Source organism: Rhinolophus sinicus, linkage group LG06, assembly GCF_036562045.2.
Source record: "Rhinolophus sinicus isolate RSC01 linkage group LG06, ASM3656204v1, whole genome shotgun sequence".
NCBI lineage: Eukaryota > Metazoa > Chordata > Mammalia > Chiroptera > Rhinolophidae > Rhinolophus > Rhinolophus sinicus.
This window is the reverse complement of record NC_133756.1, coordinates 87,797,826-87,815,543: the sequence shown is the minus strand read 5'-3', so window position 1 is coordinate 87,815,543 and position 17,718 is coordinate 87,797,826. Positions and strand designations below refer to the sequence as shown.

The window sequence follows — 17,718 nt, the reverse complement described above, 5'->3', positions numbered from 1 at the left end:
GACAAAAGACCTTGACATGCGCAGACAAGACCAAATTACAGCGTTATGGGACCAATTGGGGCAAATCCCTGAGTAGAAAAAAAATCGAACCTGAGACTTTACTTTTACCGTCATAGTTGCTCCTTCCACATACTTGTAATGCTGGGCATTCCTCCCTCCAACTCTCTCTTCCTTCACTTTTCAGCATTCTTCACTGCTACAAAAAAACCGTCCTTCAGCTCCTCTATCTAAAAGAAATCACAAAGTAATTAAACAACTGCAAGGTGAGTACGCGTAAATATTCAGTTAAAAATCATAGCACAGCTGCCTATCAAAGGGTAAGTCCTTAAAAGGTCACTGACAAGTTGCCCTCTCTGTATTTTAGTAAGAGTGGGAGGGACAGCCTGTAATTAACTGCTTCAGAGACACAGCCCAAATGGCAGAATATAGAATAAGGAAAATGAAAAACTGAAGAAATTTTGTGCAGCAAATTCAACCAGACACCGGTGACTGCCATTGCTACTACAGCATAATGGTAAGCATTTTACAGTTTTTATCCTTTTTAAATTGTATTCTCATAACAACCTTGTTTTATCAAGAAGGAAACTGAGGCCCAAGGTTGCATAGTTAGGAAATGGTGGAGCCATATACTAACCCAGGTCCAACCCAACCGAGGAGCCGTAATCCAAACCAGAACTTACTACAAAGCCCATGCTCTTCCAACAAAGAGATCAAGAGAAAGCTCTTGATTTCATATGGGCATTTTTATAAGTATACAGGCATCTAGATGATATCGTGCCTGTGACTCCCAAGGTTCATTCACCAGTTCCTGACACTGTGCCCACTCCCCCAATCACAGAGCTCTTCCTACCCTGTGGTGCTCTGTACCAGTAATTAAAACAAGTTTATAGAGGGAATGCTAAACTTGACAGGGTCTCAGGTTGATTTCATACTAAAAATTTCCAAGTATTGAAAATGGTGATTGATGATATTGCTCAATTTCCATGTGCAATTATTAGTTACCAAGTTTGGACATCCCAGCCTAGCTATATCTCATACATCCATCTCCTTTTCATTTCACTCTAACACCAGCCCCTCTTTGCCTCTACCTAGGACTACAACAGCATCCTTACAGGGATCTCCTATCTCAAATTCATCCTGTGCAGCACTGTCCAGTTAATTCTCAAAAGCACGACTCGTGTCACTTTCTTAATCAAAACTCACATTTTTCTTATTGCTTGCCAAATAAAGTACAAACTTATTTTTGCATTCAGTCTTTCATGAACTAACTCCAGCCCCACCTGCTTTTCTAATCTTATCTCCCACTACCTTCCTATACACATTTTACATTCCAACTAGCTTGAAAAGTGCCCCAAATGCTCCCTTATCTATACCTCTGCTCATATGCCCTCTACTTGGAATGCACGCCCTTCCTTGCCTAACAATCCTCCTTTGAAATCCCTGCCTTTAAGATCTAGCTCAAATGTAACCTCATCAATGTACCAGGCACTATTGAGGATAAAAGAAAGCTGTAAATCACATTATATGCCCTTAATTAGTTTATAGTCTATGTAGAGAGCTAAGCAATACATGTGTCCATAAGAGATCCCTTGATTCTTCATTCCCCAAACTTACTCCTATGCCAGTTTTCCCATTCATTAATGACACTCTAGTCTTCCAGGTGCTCAGGTCAAAAAACCTAGGGATCCTTCTTGATTCCTCTATTTCTCTAACTCCACACCCTCCACCCATGTACGTATATTTAATTCATCAGCATGTCCAATCTAACAACTTCTTACACCCTGGTCCAGGCCACCATTATCTCTTGTTTGCAATATCATAATAACCTTCTAATTTGTTTCTTTGCTTCCATTCTTGCCTTCCGATGTGCTTTTCTCCAAATACAAGAAAAAATGAGACAGTTATTTCCTTCACAACTTTACAATTCCAATCAATGGAGCCTAACTATTAACAGGAACATACATGAATCCACATTAGAGTACCCCATTCTTCAGTCCTGGGCTGAGCCAAGCCCACAGTGTCTCTTAGAGATGCTTACAACAGAAGGACCCAGAATCTAGGCAGGCAAACTTTCGAGTGAATCACAGTTGAGAGATTACTGTGAAAAAAGACTAGAGAAGGAGTACAGTAACGAAGTGGCAGAAAGAACATGGGCTGTATGTAGAGTCAGACAGAAGCAAGTATGAACTCTAAATCTGACATTTATTATTTCCATGACTTTAACCGTCGTCAACCACAGAATAAAAATCATGATGATACCAATACTATTATGGAGCACTTGCAACTTACCCAAGCTAATAAATGTTGGTCTGTCTGACTCTAAAAACAACTCTTATAAATTCATTTACTGAAATGATACTATAAAGGGAAGAGAAAATGACAATGTGGAAGATGTATTTTAATATATATACGATGAGCACTCAAGTTCTATTGTCTCTTTGGCAATAAAGCATCTAAAGTACAAGATGTTGTTTTATTTGTTTGTTTGTTTTCCTAGCCATTACTCAGGATCAAAATACTGCACAACTCCAAAGATCACTAATCACATTATAGTCTATAAGTTTAAGTGACCGAGTCACAGGTATCCTTATAATCAACAGTGGGTATAGTCACAAGATAAAATATTTTTTAAAAAAAAGAAAAAACAGTCCAGAAAGGACTACCAGTTACAAATTGGTCTTTTTCATCCCACACCCATGAGGATCACACTGTAGAAATGAATTTACTAAACTACCGAGGTGTCACATGTAGTCGTTGTTGAATCTCTTTCCTAAACTGGGACTGCATTGATGTTACCTGCTGCTGGGTAAGGGCCTTGTCACAGGTCTGGTAGGTCAATCTATAGCAGAGACTGACCTGTTCAGTCTTGGGATGCTGAAAACGACTGAGGAATTGTATGGCTATGACAGTGTCCTGGGACACTGCTCGGGCCACAGTATGAAACTCTAGTTCATCAAATCCTTTTTTCTCATCTAACCAAAAACTAATATCATGCACAAAGCATGGAGGACATAGGGAATAGCTTTTAAAGGGTTCTATTTTCCCAGGAATAAAATTATTCAGGAAACGTTTATCAAAGGTCCACAACATCCTCCAGTCAGAGATACCCCAGACAAGCATGGCTAATAGGTCCAAGTTTATAGACACAAACACAAAACTCTGGTCTTTGTGTAGAATGCTTGTAGCAGGTGTGGTGACAGATCCAATAATCAGATCCTTGGCAAAATCTGGGCCAAAATTATGACACTTCACATTAATCATATAATCTTTCCCATTTGGTTGAAAGACAAATTCCACTGAACTGCTCCGTTTAGAGCCCTCCGGAAATGTCTGAGTCAGAAAGCTATCTAGAATGCCCTTCAAATGATCCAGTAGTGACTGAAGACAGCCATCCTTCAGATTTTGATTAAATCCAAGGATAAATAAAGTCTCATGAAATGCTGGCATTGTAAAAGGCAAGATGAGGCACTTCCGAAAGACAGGTCCACTGAGGATGTGCAGAGAACCTGGGAGGAAGTCTGGTGCTTGAATGATAGCCTGAACATGAACTAGGAGAGAAGGTCTGAGGCAGACCTTGGCTTGACCATAGATTCCTTCATGAGCTTCTTCCTTACCATCTCTTCCAGGGCTCTTGGGAAGGCTAAGTTCAGAAAATGACTCTAAAAAGTTCTCCATGTCTTGTGTTGTCCCACCAGTTAGGGGCTCAGAATTTGAGTTATCCTCAAGGAGATTAACCCAAAAGGCTGCTGATAGATCACAGTTCCAGGAAGTGAGAACACTGGTGCCTCCCTGTGGCAACAAAGGGAAGGAGCACGTCAGCCGTTTTAGAGGGAAAGCTTTGCCCAATTCAGCAATCAGTTTCTCATTTATGGTTTTGATAGGATGACATGAAGATGCTTCTAGGAAACCCCTGTTTAAACACAAAATGACATTTTTAACTTAAAATAATAAGTAATTATAATTAGCTAGAATTAAAAGTACAAATAGCTGAATAAAAAAGAATTATCCGTAAGTTGATCCTGAAAGGAGATAAGAAATCATCCACCATAAACAGAGAAATCATGTGTTTCAGAATTCTGACAGCCATCATGCCTACAATATACCAGAAAATATAACAATTTTTAATTCTAAAGAGGGTTATGGAGGCCAGATTGACAAGTATTCACAGCACTAACATCATAAACAGTATATGTAGCATTCGTTCAATATATTCTTGCCATCAAGCCAATCGGGACACAGCTAGAGACAGAGTGATTTCTGGTAAAATAACAGTTACCTGTTCAATTTTCCTGCAAGTGCTTCTGGTTCTGGAAAGGAAAACCACTGGCCACCCAGTTTGATCCTGAAGACTCTTGGTTGCAAACCTTCAAAGGGTAAGCTCTGGGTGAAGATATGGTTCACAGCACCTTCTATGTGAAAGGACTTATCTTGACTCCTGGCAAAATAAATACCAAGTATGAAGTCTGTCATTAAAGAAAACAAGTGTTTCTAGAAACTGAGTCAGAAAATTGGCAAAGGAAAAGTTTGCCTATGAAATATTTTTATTATTAGTGAGAGAGATGAAAAGGCTTAGACTTCTGTTATTACTTACCTATATCCAGTGCACTTGTACCCTGGCACAGCCTCACAGCTGAAGGGATGCACATCACTTAAAATGAATCCCCCCAGAGCTGCCATGGCAACCACTTGCCAACTGTTGTGCCATTCTCTTCTGGGATTATCAGCAGGAGTCCCACCTTGTCCTCTACACAATGCCACATGGACTTCTCCTTCCTCTGCAAGAACCTCTGCACAGCTAATGAGGGGAGGGGGACACCAGCCATTTATCAGAAACAAGTAGAAATTAGCACAGGAGTTAGCTGTATATACATGGTTTGGCTGTGAAATAATTAAAATTCATCATAGCCATTTGCAAAGGTCTATTGGACTTCAAACATGCAAAGAAAGTAGCTGGAAGTAAATAAGAATATAAATTCAATGTTCAACTTATAACTGATACTAGTGGCTGACCAGGTTGTAACCCAACTTGGTATTTGCATTGTTCATCTACCGGTATATCAATATCTGCCAAGTTCCTATACATGATTCACTGATCAAGCTGTTCTTCCCCTTGGAGAAAGATGTTCTTTTCACTCCTCTCCTGCCTATTAAAATTCTATAGTAAAAATACTAACTTAAAATACTGCCTCTGTAAAAAGTTTAACAACTATGATCCAAAGAGACCTCCAATTGTATCACGTTTTCGTATAATAGTGTTAAGCACTGTTTTAAGTTCACAATTTTATGAGGTAGTCACTGTTAATATCCTGTTTAAGATGATGAAAAAAGGATTAATACCTAAAATCAAACAGCTATTAAGTGGTAGGTGTGGATTTGAATTCAGGCAGTTTGGCTCCTAAATCCATAGTCTTAGCTATTAAACTATACTGGCTACCAGTATTTTGCATTATCAAAAGGTGTTCCTCCCCTTACACGTCTGACTTTCCAACTAGATTGTGGGTTCCTTTGGAGCTTTATACGGTATTCTCTCTAAACCTATCCTAGTAACTTACACACACGTATGCCTAATCTCCCATGCTATAATGTTTGAGTGCAGTAACTATGTAATGTACACCTTAAACATTTTGTGAGTGCTCGCCTTTCCTCACCTCTGGAAAAACTTGGCAAGCAGTTCCCTGTTCCTAGCTACTCCAGCTTTGCGTCCACAGTGCGGAAAGTTAAAATAAATTCGATCGAACTCCCTGTCGTGCAGTTCAAAGGCATCTGCCAGCTGGGTGCAGTCCACACCAAAACGTATCTTGGTACCTGGCACGAAATATAGGCAGGAGGATGTCTTAAGACCTGGAACCAGAGAAAACCTCTCCCTAACCTGAACCGTGCGAAACAACCCAGGTTTAGGCACAGAGCCGGCTTTCACTAAATGACCGCGGGACGTTCAAGAGCAATCCCCACGTTGCCTGAATCCCCAGGTGCCCACCCTTTCCACTTTGGGCCACGCAGGAAGCTGGGCGGGGCTTCGCGGAAGGGGTGGCCTCACTACCTCGCTCGTGCAGGCGCTGCAGGTTCTCCCGGGCCACCGGGTCCCGGGCTAAGTCGGTCGGATGCTGGAGGCAGGTGGCGGTTAGACTAGTGCTCGGATCAAGGGTCTCGCTCAGAGCGGCGGCGAAGGAGAAATTCCCCTCCCCAACCAACAGGAGGCGCCGAGGGGCCATGGCCTCAACTTGCTCCCGCTCGCGTCCTCGGAGGCGCTCATTTATTACCTCACCTCTTTCGCGGGTCTCTTGCCACCCACTCTTCATCCGTCGCTTGTTAATGACGCGCCCGCAGCTCCTGGTTGCCTTGACAAAGGAGTACTGCGACTTCCCGGGAGGGAAATAACCATGCGTGCAAAAGCGAGACGCCGACCACGCGGCCCTCTCAGTCCCCCGCTCACTCGGGAATGTCAAAATAAATGCCTTTTAGCTCGAGGACTGCCTTGAGCGACTTCGTTACACCTGCATGAGGTCACAAGTGAGGCGAGTCCTAAGTGAAGGAAGCGGGGCAGGGCTGAGGCCAAACAGAGGTTAAGCTGTGTTCTTCATGTTCGTGTCACAGAGGATTTTATAACAGCCTTCATCTCATCCGAAATGGCTGCTGCCCATTGTCTCAGCAGCTCGGAATTGCTCCAGGTGCCTCTATCTTCTGCCTTTTATTTATTCAAGGAATACGAGTGCCTGTAATGTGTCACTGTGAGGGTGGTTAGATAGGTATATGGATGAGCAAAATGGGGTCTATGATTTCACTGAGCTTGTAGTCTGGTGAAGGCTACACAACAAAAGAGGCAATTCAGATATAGTGGGATGCCCTGCTATGAGTGGAGTAATTTCAAAAGATTTTGAACAGGAAGATGACACAGATTTTCAAAAGTCCAGCTCTCTTCTGAAGAAGGATTGGAGAAGAACGAGGCTGATGGCAAGAGCAGATAGGAGGCTCCTGCAGTAATAGAGACTAGGGCTGATAGTGATCTGAACTGGATCTTGGCAGTACAGATGGAGAGTAGTGGACTGATTCAGAAATAAACAAGACCTAGTGATTTGGATGGATGTAAGGGGTTAAAACAGAAATCAGAGTCGAATATAAGCCCCAGGTTCCAGGAGTGGACAACTGAGTGGATACTGATGTCTGTCCTTACAGTCCCAGGACAGTGTCACCTTGGTCTACAGTCTGAGCACTAGGCCTGCTGGACTTTGTGGGACCAGCTACTCTTTAATCATCATGCTGTTTGTTGACATCACTACATGCATCTAGCTTCACAAAGGCACGTGATGTGAGGACAGTTGCCTTTAAACTTACAGTATTGACTTTGTCCCTACCTGTGGAAAGGTGGATGGGTGATGACTCCCAAATCATGGCCGTCTATTCATGGTGATCTGGTTGATCCACATTATTTCTTTGCTTGGAGAACTGGGAGAGCCAGGTTTGGTGACATCTCTTCTTTTAAAGAACATGGACCAGAAGAGTAAGGTTTTCTGTTACTCTCCTACAGAATCTTCAAACAGAAGCTACTCAGCATCAAATTACTCTTCTTCAGGGAAGGTATTGTCTTCCTCCTAAGCCAAGGGGCCAGACTTAATTTTTGGACAAAAAATAATAATAATAAATGGTTAGGCTTTTGATTTCTATCAAAAAATTGAAATTCAGACATTGGTCATCTGGTATGTGCAAAGCACTGCTGATTGGGAGGGCAGGCAGAAGGAGAGGGTGTGATAATGAATAAAACACATCCTGTCCATAAGGATGTACAATTCAGCATAGGGGATTCAACACATACTTCCAGAATTCTTAACACATGGTAGAAAGTTGTAAATACAGAAAGATATGAACATAAGTTCTGTGTAAGACAAATGAGACGTTAACGAGAGAAGGCATATAGAATAAATGGCATTCGAACTGGGCCTAGAAGGAAGGAAACTATTATTTAGTGATCACTTACTGTGTTATCTAGTTTTCCAACTCTCACTTCTCCCTATTCTCTTTGACTATAGCAATACTCTTAATCCTTAAATTCCCACATCTCTAAATTAGCTGAACATTTAGCTAGTTCTCCATATAATATTGGGTGTACTAAAGTTCCCTCCCTTTTTGAGGGGTAGTATTTAATCTATATAGTAATCCACTACTGCTGAGTGAGAGGATAGGTGAAAGGACTCATGGACCTGGAGAAAAAGAAACAGAACTACAACAATTAAATTGGCGGGAAAGCCTAGATCCATAGTAAGATGTGCTCATAATATGCTTGGCCAAGAATGAGAAAGGGATGCCTCTTCTGCTGTCTGGTTTGTGCAACAAGCTTTTTTATTCTCACCTTTTCCCAGAGACAGTTCCTCACCTGTTTCCTTGCAAACCCACACTATGGCAGCCTCATTAATGCAGATGGCCATGCTGAAGTGTGGACAGATTGGAATGATATGTCCAAGTTTTTCCAGTATGGATGGAGATGCACCACTAATGAGAACGCCTATTCAAACCGTACCCTTATGGGCAACTGGAACCAGGAAAGATATGACCTAAGGAATATTGTGCAGCCCAAACCCTTGCCTTCCCAGGTAATCCAACTTTGTTTCCTTCTGTTAACAAAAGAAATACCAGTGGTCATTTGAGAGGCAGGAATCTGATAACTTCCAATGCTGAGTTCTTTCAAGCTTCTGTTCAGTGAAGTAGTTGGGTGTGGGCAGCATTCCTTAACTAGAATGCCTATCCCCCTTTACTCTCAAATTGAATATTAATTATTGTAAGGTAATAAAAGGGTGGGTAGTACTCTTTCTCTTGCTTCTGTTTAAACTTTATTCATCTACAGAAAACATATAATGTCTTCTGACTCAGGCTAGCCTTTCCCCTGGTCCTTATCTACCTAGACTTGTCATTTATTTGTGTCTTGCCCTTATATCTCTCCTACACAAACAAACAAACATACAAAGGTTATGGAAGTTAGTAGGACATATAGAACTCTAGTCAACCTAAAATATGATAGAGCCTGTTAGAATTCATGTCGCCGTGTCTTTTATTTCCCAATATTGGTTATAGACTCCTATATTTTTAACCTATTACTTTTTCTTTCCAGTTTGGACACTACTTTGAAACAACATATGGTACAAGCTTCAACAACAAAATGCCACTTTCAACCCATAGTAGGTGGACAGTTCTTTCTGATTTTTATGTTCTTAGGACCCAACTCAGGCCTAGAACGTAGAAGGAACTTAAATAAAAGTAAACTGATTGAGTGAATAAGTGAATGAATGAGTGGACGATTTCTGTTTTCTCAGTTTTGACAGGAGTCACTCTCTATTCCCTCAGAAACAACAGTGAGATTGGCTACTAAGAGTCCTTGCTATTGACTGATTCCACTTGTCTTTGCTTCTCTTTTCTCCTCCCTCAGGATATAAACGAGAGCCTCACTGGTTTCCAGGACATCAACCCGAGCTGGATCCTCATCGATACAAATGCACAGAAAAGTCAACTTATATGAGTAGCTATTCAAAACCTCAAGTTGGGCATCACTGTGTATGTGTGTGTAATCAAAATCACTGCCAATTTCAGGGTCCAGGATTCTAAGAAAGAATAAGAAGCTTCATTTTTTTCAGAGTAGAATGTTGGAGGGATCAAATTCTAAGCAGAACCAAGAATTTAGCAGACTGTAGCACAGCTTCACTCTCTGAATAAATAAAGCACAGAAAATGTTCTCCATCCCCCCCTTTTTTTGGTTTTAACCAAGATTTAAATGTAAAATTTAAGTTGATTACATCTACTCTTTGTTCTACATTAGGGGTGTTATAGGAGAGCATTAAAAAGAATTGTTTCTAAAATCTGCAGCCACTCTGCTCTTCCCTGCCTTCCATTAGTAGCAGAACTACAAAATCCAGTATGACTTAGGTTACGTTTGGCTAGATGATTTCTGGGCGTGAGCCTGGTAGTCATGGTGATATAGTGTAACTTTATTGTGATCTTAATAAACTTCCCTCTTAAGGACTAGGAAAAGAAAAATAACTTTTTTGATTATTATAGAAAATTTAAAACATACAAAAGTAGACAGAATATTATAAAGACCTCCCATCTTCAAAAAGTTATGACCAATTTTATCTCCCCTATCTACTTTCTCTATTTTTTAAAAATTAATTTTGGGGCAGGTCACAGAAATTACATCATTTCTTCTATTAAGACTCCATTTATGTTTCAAAAAGATAAGACTGTCAATTTTTGACTCCCCACAAAGATCACCACAGAAACCTGTTGATTAAACAAGTGTGAGTTATTAAACCTGTAGCGAGGAACATCAACTTGACAGTCTTGATAATGATTCAAAAGGGGAATGTTAGGGTAAGGTATTTTCAGAAATTCGGGATAACGGCTCAGTTGGTTTAAGTTTAAGATGGGTCTTTCAAAGTGGGGGACTGATAGGGATTGAGAAAAGGTTGTGATTTATTTAGGATTAGTGAACACGGAGACAACAGTCTTAATTTTAAAATGGCAAAACATCAGTATTTTCCTTTTTTTTTGTCTCCTGTTTAAGATGACAATATAGTATATATTACCTCCCAAGCCTTTATTATTTTATGTTATAGATATGGAATTTATGTTGACTATGATGTTGGGTAGTGACTCAGTTTCATTTTTGTCTATATGTTTATCCCAGCGTCAGTTATTGAAAAGATATACTTTCTCCACTGCTCTTCAATCAACTGTCTGTGTACTCTTAGTTTTGTTTCTGCATTGTCTATTGTATTCCATTGGCCTAATTGTCATTCCTTATCCTATCTTACTATAATGCCTTAATTATCTCACTATCTTAATTACAATAATTTTACAAGCCTTAAAATCTAATGGATCAGATCCTTTCACCTTGTTTTTGACCCTTTGCAGTTCCATATAAATTTTAGGATCACCTTGTCAGTTTCCACAGAAAGATACTGTTTGGATGTTGATAGAAATTGCATTGTATTGTTAGATCAGTTTTAGAATTTGAGTTCTTATTAATTTTAATAATTCATTGGTGTGTGTTCTTGCAATATGAATACTATTTTAGAGGCGCATATTTTATGTTTATGTGTTATATATCTTATTCTATTCCCTATGTATCCAGCACAATTTTTTTGTGATAAAATATACATAACATAAAATTTATCATTTTAACTAGTTTTATGTATACAATTCAGTGGCATGAAGTACACTCACATTGTTGTACAATCCTCACCACTGTCCATCTCCAGAACTTTTTCATCATCACAAACTGAAACTCTGTTCCAATTAAGCAATAACTCCTCATTCCCCTCTCCTCCCACCCCCTGGAACCTCTATTCTATTTTCTGTTTCTATGAATTTGCCCATTCTAGGTACCTCATATAAGTGGAATCATATAATGTTTGTCTTTTTGTGTCTGGTTTATTTCACTTAGTATATTTTAAAGGTTCATCTATGTTATAGCATGTGTCATTTTTAAGACTGAATAATATTCCATTCTATGTATATGCCATATTTTGCTTCTCTATTCATTTGCTGATGGACACTTGGTTGTTTTCACCTTTTGGCTATTGTGAATAAAATGCTGCTATGAACATTGGTGTAAAATATTCGAGTTCCTGCTTTCAATTATTTGGGGTATATACCCAGAAGTGGAATTGCTGGGTCATATGGTAATTCTCTTTAACAGTTGGGAAATACCACACTGTTTTCCACAGTGGCTGTACTTTTTTACATTCCCACCAGTTGCAGTTGCACAAGGATTCCAATTTCTCCACGTTTACCAAGACTTATTTTCTGTTTTGTTTTTGTTTGTGTTTTATAATAGCCATCCTAGTGGGTGTAAAATGGTATCTCATTGTGGTTTCTTGTTTTTTGGTTTTTTTTAAGATTTTATTGGGGAAGGAGAACGGGACTTTATTGGGGAACAGTGTACACCTCCAGGATTTTTTTCCAAGTCCTGGTTGTTGTCCTTTCAATCTTAGTTGTGGAGACTGCCGTTCAGCTTCAAGTTGTCCTTTTAGTCTTAGTTGTGGAGGGCGCAGTTCAGCTCCAGGTCCAGTTGCCCTTGCTAGTTGCAGGAGGCGCAGCCCACCATCCATTGCAGGAGTCGAACTGGCAACCTTGTGGTTGAGAAGACGCGCTCCAACCAACTGAGCCATCTGGGAACTCAGCAACAGCTCAGCTCAAGGTGCCGTGTTCAATCTTAGTTGCAGGGGGCGCTGCCCACCATCCCTTGTGGGACTCCAGGAATTGAACTAGCAACCTGTGGCCCATGTGGGAATCAAACCGGCAGCCCTCGGAGCTAGGAGCACAGAGCTCCAACTGCCCGAGCCACCCCACCGGCCCTCATTATGGTTTTGATTTGCGTTTCCTTGATGAATAGTGATCTTGAGCATCTTTTCATGTACATATTGACTATTTGTGGAATGTATTTGGAGAAATGTTTATTCAAGTCCTTTGCCCATTTTTTGAATTGGGTTGTTTGCTTTTTTGTTGTTGAGTTGTCAGGATTCTTTATTTATCTTAATATATTCTGGATGTTAATCCCTATTCAGATATATGATTTGTAAATATTTTCTCCCATTCTGTGTGTTTGTCCTTTCACGCTCTTGATAGTGTCCTTTGATGCATAATAGTTTTCAATTTTGATGATGTCCAATTTATCTATGTTTTCTTTTGTTGCCTAAACTTTGGGAGTCAGATCTAAGAAATCATTGCCAAATTCAATATCATGAAGCTTTGCCCCTATGTTTTCTTCTAAGAGTTTTATAGTTTTAGTTCTTATGATTTAGTTCTTTGATCCTTTTGGGGTTCATTTTTGTACATTGCATAATGTATAAGGTACTTGTATATTGTGTCAGGTAAGGGTCAACTTCATTCTTTTCCCAGCACCATTTTGTTGAAAAGACTGTCTTTTTCCCATTGAATGGTCTTTGTGCCTTTGTCAAACATCATTTGACCATATATGGGAGAGTTTATTTCTGGGCTGTGTGTTCTATTCCATTGGTCTATATGTCTGAATTTATGCCAGGACCACACTGTATGGATTACTATAGTTTTGTTATAAGTTTTGAAACCACAAAGTCTGAGTCTTCCAACTTTGTTGTTCTTTTTCAAGAACGTTTTGGCTATTTGGGGTCCTTTGAGATTCCATATCCAAATAGGATAGATTTTTCTATTTCTGAAAAACAAAACAAAACAAAATCATTGGGATTTTGATAGACATTGCATTGAATCTATAGACCACTTTAGCTAGTATTGATATCTTAATAATAATATGTCTTCCAGTCTATAAACATGGATATCTTTCTATTTGTGTCATCTTTCATTTCTTTTAACAATGTTTCATAGTTTTCAGTATACAAGTCTTTTCCTCATTAGTTAAGTTTATTCCTAAGTATTTTATTCTTCTTGATGTTATTGTAAATTGAATTGTTTTCTTAGTTTTTCTTTTTAGATTATTCATTGGTAGTATATAGAAATACCATTGATTTTTTTTATTAGTTTCAGGTGTACAAAACAATGTAATAGTTATACATTTACACCCTTGACATAGTGATAACCTTCCTCCCCCAATCTACTTACTGCCCCTCTGATATCATATATACCTGTTACAATTCCAATGACTCTATTCCCTATGCTGTATTCCACATCCTATGACCATATATATGTATATTAAATTATAGTTGACATTCAGTATTATTCAGCTTCAGCTTCAGGTGTATACTGCAGTGGTCAGGCATCTACACCGTCCATGAAGCAGTCTCCCTAATAAGACACGTACCCATCGGATGCATTATTGATTATATTCCCCATGCTGTCTTTCTGATCCCCGTGGCAATCTTGTGGTTACTAATTTGTGCTTTCTAATCCCTTCACTTTCTTCCTCATTCCCACCTCCTTCCCACCTAGCAATCTTCAGTTTTTTTGCTATATCTCTGAGACTGTTTCTGATTAGTTAGCTCATTTATTATATTCTTCAGATTCCATATATAAGTGAGATCGTATGGTATTTGTCTTTCTCTGTCTGACTTATTTCACTTGGCTTAATGTTCTCTAGGTCCATCCATATCATGGCAAATGGTAAGATTTTATTCTTCTTTATAGCTGAGTAATACTCCATTGTATAAATATACCATGGGTTCTTCATCCAGTTGTCTACCGATGGGCATTTCAGATATTTCCATGTCTAGGCTATTGTGAATAGCGCTGCAATAAGCATAGGGGTGCATATATTTTTTCGAATTAGTGTTTTGGATTTCTCTGGCTATATACCTAAGAGTGGAATTGCTGGGTCATAAGGTAGTTCCATTTCCAGTTTTTTGAGGTACCTCCATACTGATTTCCATAGTGGCTACATCAATCTGCAATCTCACCAACAGTGCACAAGGGTTCCCTTTTCTCCACATCCTTACCAGCACTTCTTGTTTGTTGATTTATTGATGATAGCCATTCTGACCAGAGTGAGGTGGTATCTCATTGTGGTTTTTATTTGCATTTCTCTAATGACTAGTGAGGTTGAGCATTTTTTCATATGTCTATTGGCCATCTATATGTCTTCTTTAGAAAAATGTCTCTTCATGTCCTCTGCCCATTTTTTAATTGGGTTGTTTGTTTTCTGGGTGTTGAATTGAATGAGTTTTTTATAAATTTTGGATACTAACCCCTCATCAGATGTATCATTGACAAATATCTTCTCCCATTCAGTAGGAAGCCTTCCCATTTTATTGATGGTTTCCTTTGCTGTGAAAAAACTTTTTAGTTTTTTTTTTCTCTTACTTCCCTTGCCCAAGGGGCTATATCAGTAAAAATATTACTAAGGGTGATGTCTGCAAATTTACTTCCTATATTTTCTTCTAGGAGTTTTATGGTTTCAGATCTTACATTTAAGTCTTTAATCCATTTAATAATTTATTCTTGTATGTGGTGTAAGGAGGTTGTCCAGCTTCATGTTTTTCAGATTTCCCAGCACCATTTATTGAACAGACTGTCTTTACCCCAGTATAAATTCTTGCTTCCATTGTTGTACATTAAATGACCACATAGGTATGGATTTATTTCTGTGCTCTCTATTCTGTTCCATTGATCTATGTGTCTGTTTTTATGCCAGTACCATGTTGTTTTGATTACTGTAGCCTTGTAGAATGATTTGATGTCAGGTATCGTGATACCTCCAACTTTGTCCTTATTTCTCAAGATTCCCATGGCTATTTGGGGTCTTCTATAGTTTCATATAAATTTTAGGATTATATGTTCTATTTCTTTGAAAAATGTCATTGGTAGTTTGACAGGAATTGCGTTGAATCTGTATATTGCCTTAGGCAGTATGGCCATTTTAACTATATTAATTCTTCCTATCCATGAGCATGGTATGTGTTTCCATTTATTTGTATCTTCTTTAATTTCTCTCTTCAGTGTCTTATTATTTCCTGAGTACAGGTCTTTTACTTCTTTGGTTAAATTTATTCCTAACTATAGTTTGTGAAGCAATTGTAAATGGGAGTGTTTTCTTAATTTATCCTTCTGATTGTTTATTATTGGTGTATACAAATGCAACTGATTTCTGAATATTAATTTTGCATCCTGCTACTTTTCTAAGTTCATTTATCAATTCTAATAGTTTTTTGGTGGAGTCTTTGGGGTTCTCTATATATAGTATCATGTCATCTGCATATAATGGCAATTTTACTTTCTCCTTTCCAATTTGGATGCCTTTTATTTCTTTTTCTTGTCTGATTGCTGTGGCTAGAACTTCCAGAACTATGTTGAATAGTAGTGGAGAAAGTGGGCAGCCTTGTCTTGTTCCTGATCTTAAGGGAAATGGTTTTAGGTTTTCCCTATTGAGTATGATATTAGCTGTAGGTTTATTTGTATATGGCCTTTATTATGTTGAAATATGATCCCTCTATTCCCACTTTGCTAAGAATTTTTATCATAAATGGCTGCTGGATTTTGTCAAATGCTTTTTCTGCATCTATTGATATGATCATGTGATTCTTTTTTTTTTTAAAGATTTTATTGGGGAAGGGGAACAGGACTTTATTGGGGGAACAGTGTGTACTTCCAGGACTTTTTTCTCCAAGTCAAGTTGTTATCCTTTCAATCTTAGCTGTGGAGGGTGCCGTTCAGCTTCAAGTTGTTTTCCTTTTAGTCTTAGTTGTGGAGGGCGCAGCTCAGCTCCAGGTCCAGTTGCCGTTGCTAGTTGCAGGGGGCACAGCCCACCATCCCTTGCGGGAGTGGAAACCAGCAACCTTGTGGTTGAGAGGATGTGCTCCAACCAACTGAGCCATCTGGGAGCTCAACGGCAGCTCTGCTCAAGGAGCCGTGTTCAATCTTAGTTGCAGGGGGCGCTGCCCACCATCCTTTGCGGGACTCAAGGAATCGAGCTGGCAACCTTGTGGTTAAGAGCCCACTGGCCCATGTGGGAATCGAATTGGCAGCCTTCGGAGTTAGGAGCACGGAGCTCTAACCGCCTGAGCCACCGGGCCGTCCCGATCATGTGATTTTTATTTTTCATTTTGTTAATGTGTTGTGTCACATTAATTGATTTGCGGATGTTGAACCACCCTTGCATACCAGGGATGAATCCCACTTGATCATGGTGTATGATCTTTTTAATGTATTGCTGAATTCTGTTCACTAATATTTTGTTGAGGATATTTGCATCTATGTTCATTAGGGATATCGACCTATAGTTTTCTTTTTTTTGTAATGTCTTTGTCTGATTTTTGGGTCAGGGTAATAGTGGCCTCATAAAAAGTGTTTGAGATCCTTCCCTCCTTCTGGATTTTTTGGAATAGTTTGAGGAGAACAGATGATAATTCTTTTTTGACTCTTTGGTAAAATTTACCTGTAAAGCCGTCTGGTCCAGGGCTTTTGTTTGTTAAGAGCTTGGTGATTACAGATTCATTTTCACTGGTAGTAATCAGTCTATTCAGATTTTCCATTTCTTCTTGAGTTAGCTTTGGAAGGTTGTATGCTTCTAGGGAAATATCCATTTCTTCCAGATTGTCTTATTTGTTGGCGTATAGTTGCTTGTAGTATTTTCTTAAAATTTTTTGTGTTTCTATGGTGTCTGTTGTCACTTCTCTTTCATTTCTGATTTTATTAATTTGGGTCCACTCTCTTTTTTTTTTGATGAGTCGATTTTGATTATCTTTTTGAAAAACCAGCTCTTGGTTTCATTAATCTTTTGTATTGTTTTTTCAGTCTCAATTTTAGTTGTTTCCACTCTGATCTTTATTATTTCCTTCCTTGTACTCTCTTTGGGCTTATTTTGCTGTTCTTTTTCCAGTTCCCTTAGTTGTAAGGATAGACTGTTGATTTGAGATTTTTCTTGTTTCTTTAGTTAGGCCTGCATTGCTGTGAATTTCCCTCTTAGAACTGGTTTTGCTGCATTCCATAGATTTGGGGTTGTGGTGTTTTCATTTTCCTTTGTCTCGAGGTATCTTTTGATTTCTTCCTTGATTTCATTGTTGACCCATTCATTATTTAGTAACATGTTATTCAGCCTTCATGTACTTGTGTGTTTTCCAGTTTTTTTCTTGTAATTGATTTCTAATTTTATAGCACGGTGATCAGGAAAGATGCTTGATATGATTTCAATTTTCTTAAATTTATTGAGACTCATTTTGTGACCTAACATGTGGTCTATCTTGGAAAATATTCCATGTGCACTTGAGAAGAGTATATTCTGCAGCTTTGGGGTGAAGTGCTCTAAAA

General features: G+C 38.9%; 3 protein-coding genes across 7 annotated transcripts in view; 1 reads left to right on the top strand and 2 right to left on the bottom strand.

Moving 5' to 3' along the window:
• The window catches only part of ALG9 (ALG9 alpha-1,2-mannosyltransferase), a 98,549-nt gene extending 94,854 nt beyond the window's left edge, over positions 1–3,695 (bottom strand). The window contains exons 1-2 of one of the 3 annotated variants that reach the window (XM_019715285.2): positions 3,615–3,695; positions 134–227 (exon numbers count right to left, since the gene is read on the bottom strand). In XM_019715285.2, coding sequence (XP_019570844.2) covers positions 134–187 — 54 coding nt within the window. In that variant the 5' untranslated portion in view covers positions 188–227; positions 3,615–3,695. Of the gene's footprint in view, positions 1–90; positions 228–3,614 lie in introns of those variants that run through there. The other 2 variants (XM_019715284.2, XM_019715286.2) reach the window with 2 other exon arrangements.
• Positions 2,378–6,244, bottom strand: FDXACB1 (ferredoxin-fold anticodon binding domain containing 1). Its single transcript, XM_019715283.2, has 5 exons — positions 6,041–6,244; positions 5,649–5,805; positions 4,592–4,795; positions 4,277–4,435; positions 2,378–3,910 (listed from the first exon to the last, which is right to left on the bottom strand). The coding sequence occupies exons 1-5, from the start codon at positions 6,210–6,212 to the stop codon at positions 2,731–2,733; spliced, it is 1,872 nt and encodes a 623-aa protein (XP_019570842.2). The 5' UTR covers positions 6,213–6,244; the 3' UTR covers positions 2,378–2,730.
• On the top strand, positions 6,237–11,603 carry CFAP68 (cilia and flagella associated protein 68). Of its 3 annotated transcripts, none has more exons than XM_019715293.2 (4): positions 6,237–6,668; positions 8,355–8,585; positions 9,101–9,167; positions 9,416–11,603. In XM_019715293.2, exons 1-4 carry the CDS (start codon positions 6,627–6,629, stop codon positions 9,589–9,591), a joined length of 516 nt encoding a protein of 171 aa, XP_019570852.2. In that variant the 5' UTR covers positions 6,237–6,626; the 3' UTR covers positions 9,592–11,603. The 3 variants fall into 3 exon arrangements, with proteins under 3 accessions (XP_019570852.2, XP_019570851.2, XP_074191608.1); XM_019715292.2 differs by having other exon boundaries at positions 6,237–7,575; XM_074335507.1 differs by lacking the exon at positions 9,101–9,167.
• The last annotated feature ends 6,115 nt before the right edge of the window (positions 11,604–17,718 follow it).

Coding starts and splice junctions, on each gene's coding strand:
- FDXACB1 (XM_019715283.2), bottom strand. CDS start 6,212: ATGGCCCCTCGGCGCCTCCTGTTGGTTGGGGAGGGGAATTTCTCCTTC. Junction 5,806..6,040: donor GCAGCGCCTGCACGAGCGAG/GTAGTGAGGCCA, acceptor ATTTCGTGCCAG/GTACCAAGATACGTTTTGGT. Junction 3,911..4,276: donor CTTGCAGGAAAATTGAACAG/GTAACTGTTATT, acceptor GTGTTTAAACAG/GGGTTTCCTAGAAGCATCTT.
- CFAP68 (XM_019715292.2), top strand. CDS start 7,402: ATGGTGATCTGGTTGATCCACATTATTTCTTTGCTTGGAGAACTGGGA. Junction 7,576..8,354: donor ATTACTCTTCTTCAGGGAAG/GTATTGTCTTCC, acceptor ACCTTTTCCCAG/AGACAGTTCCTCACCTGTTT. Junction 9,168..9,415: donor AATGCCACTTTCAACCCATA/GTAGGTGGACAG, acceptor CTCCTCCCTCAG/GATATAAACGAGAGCCTCAC.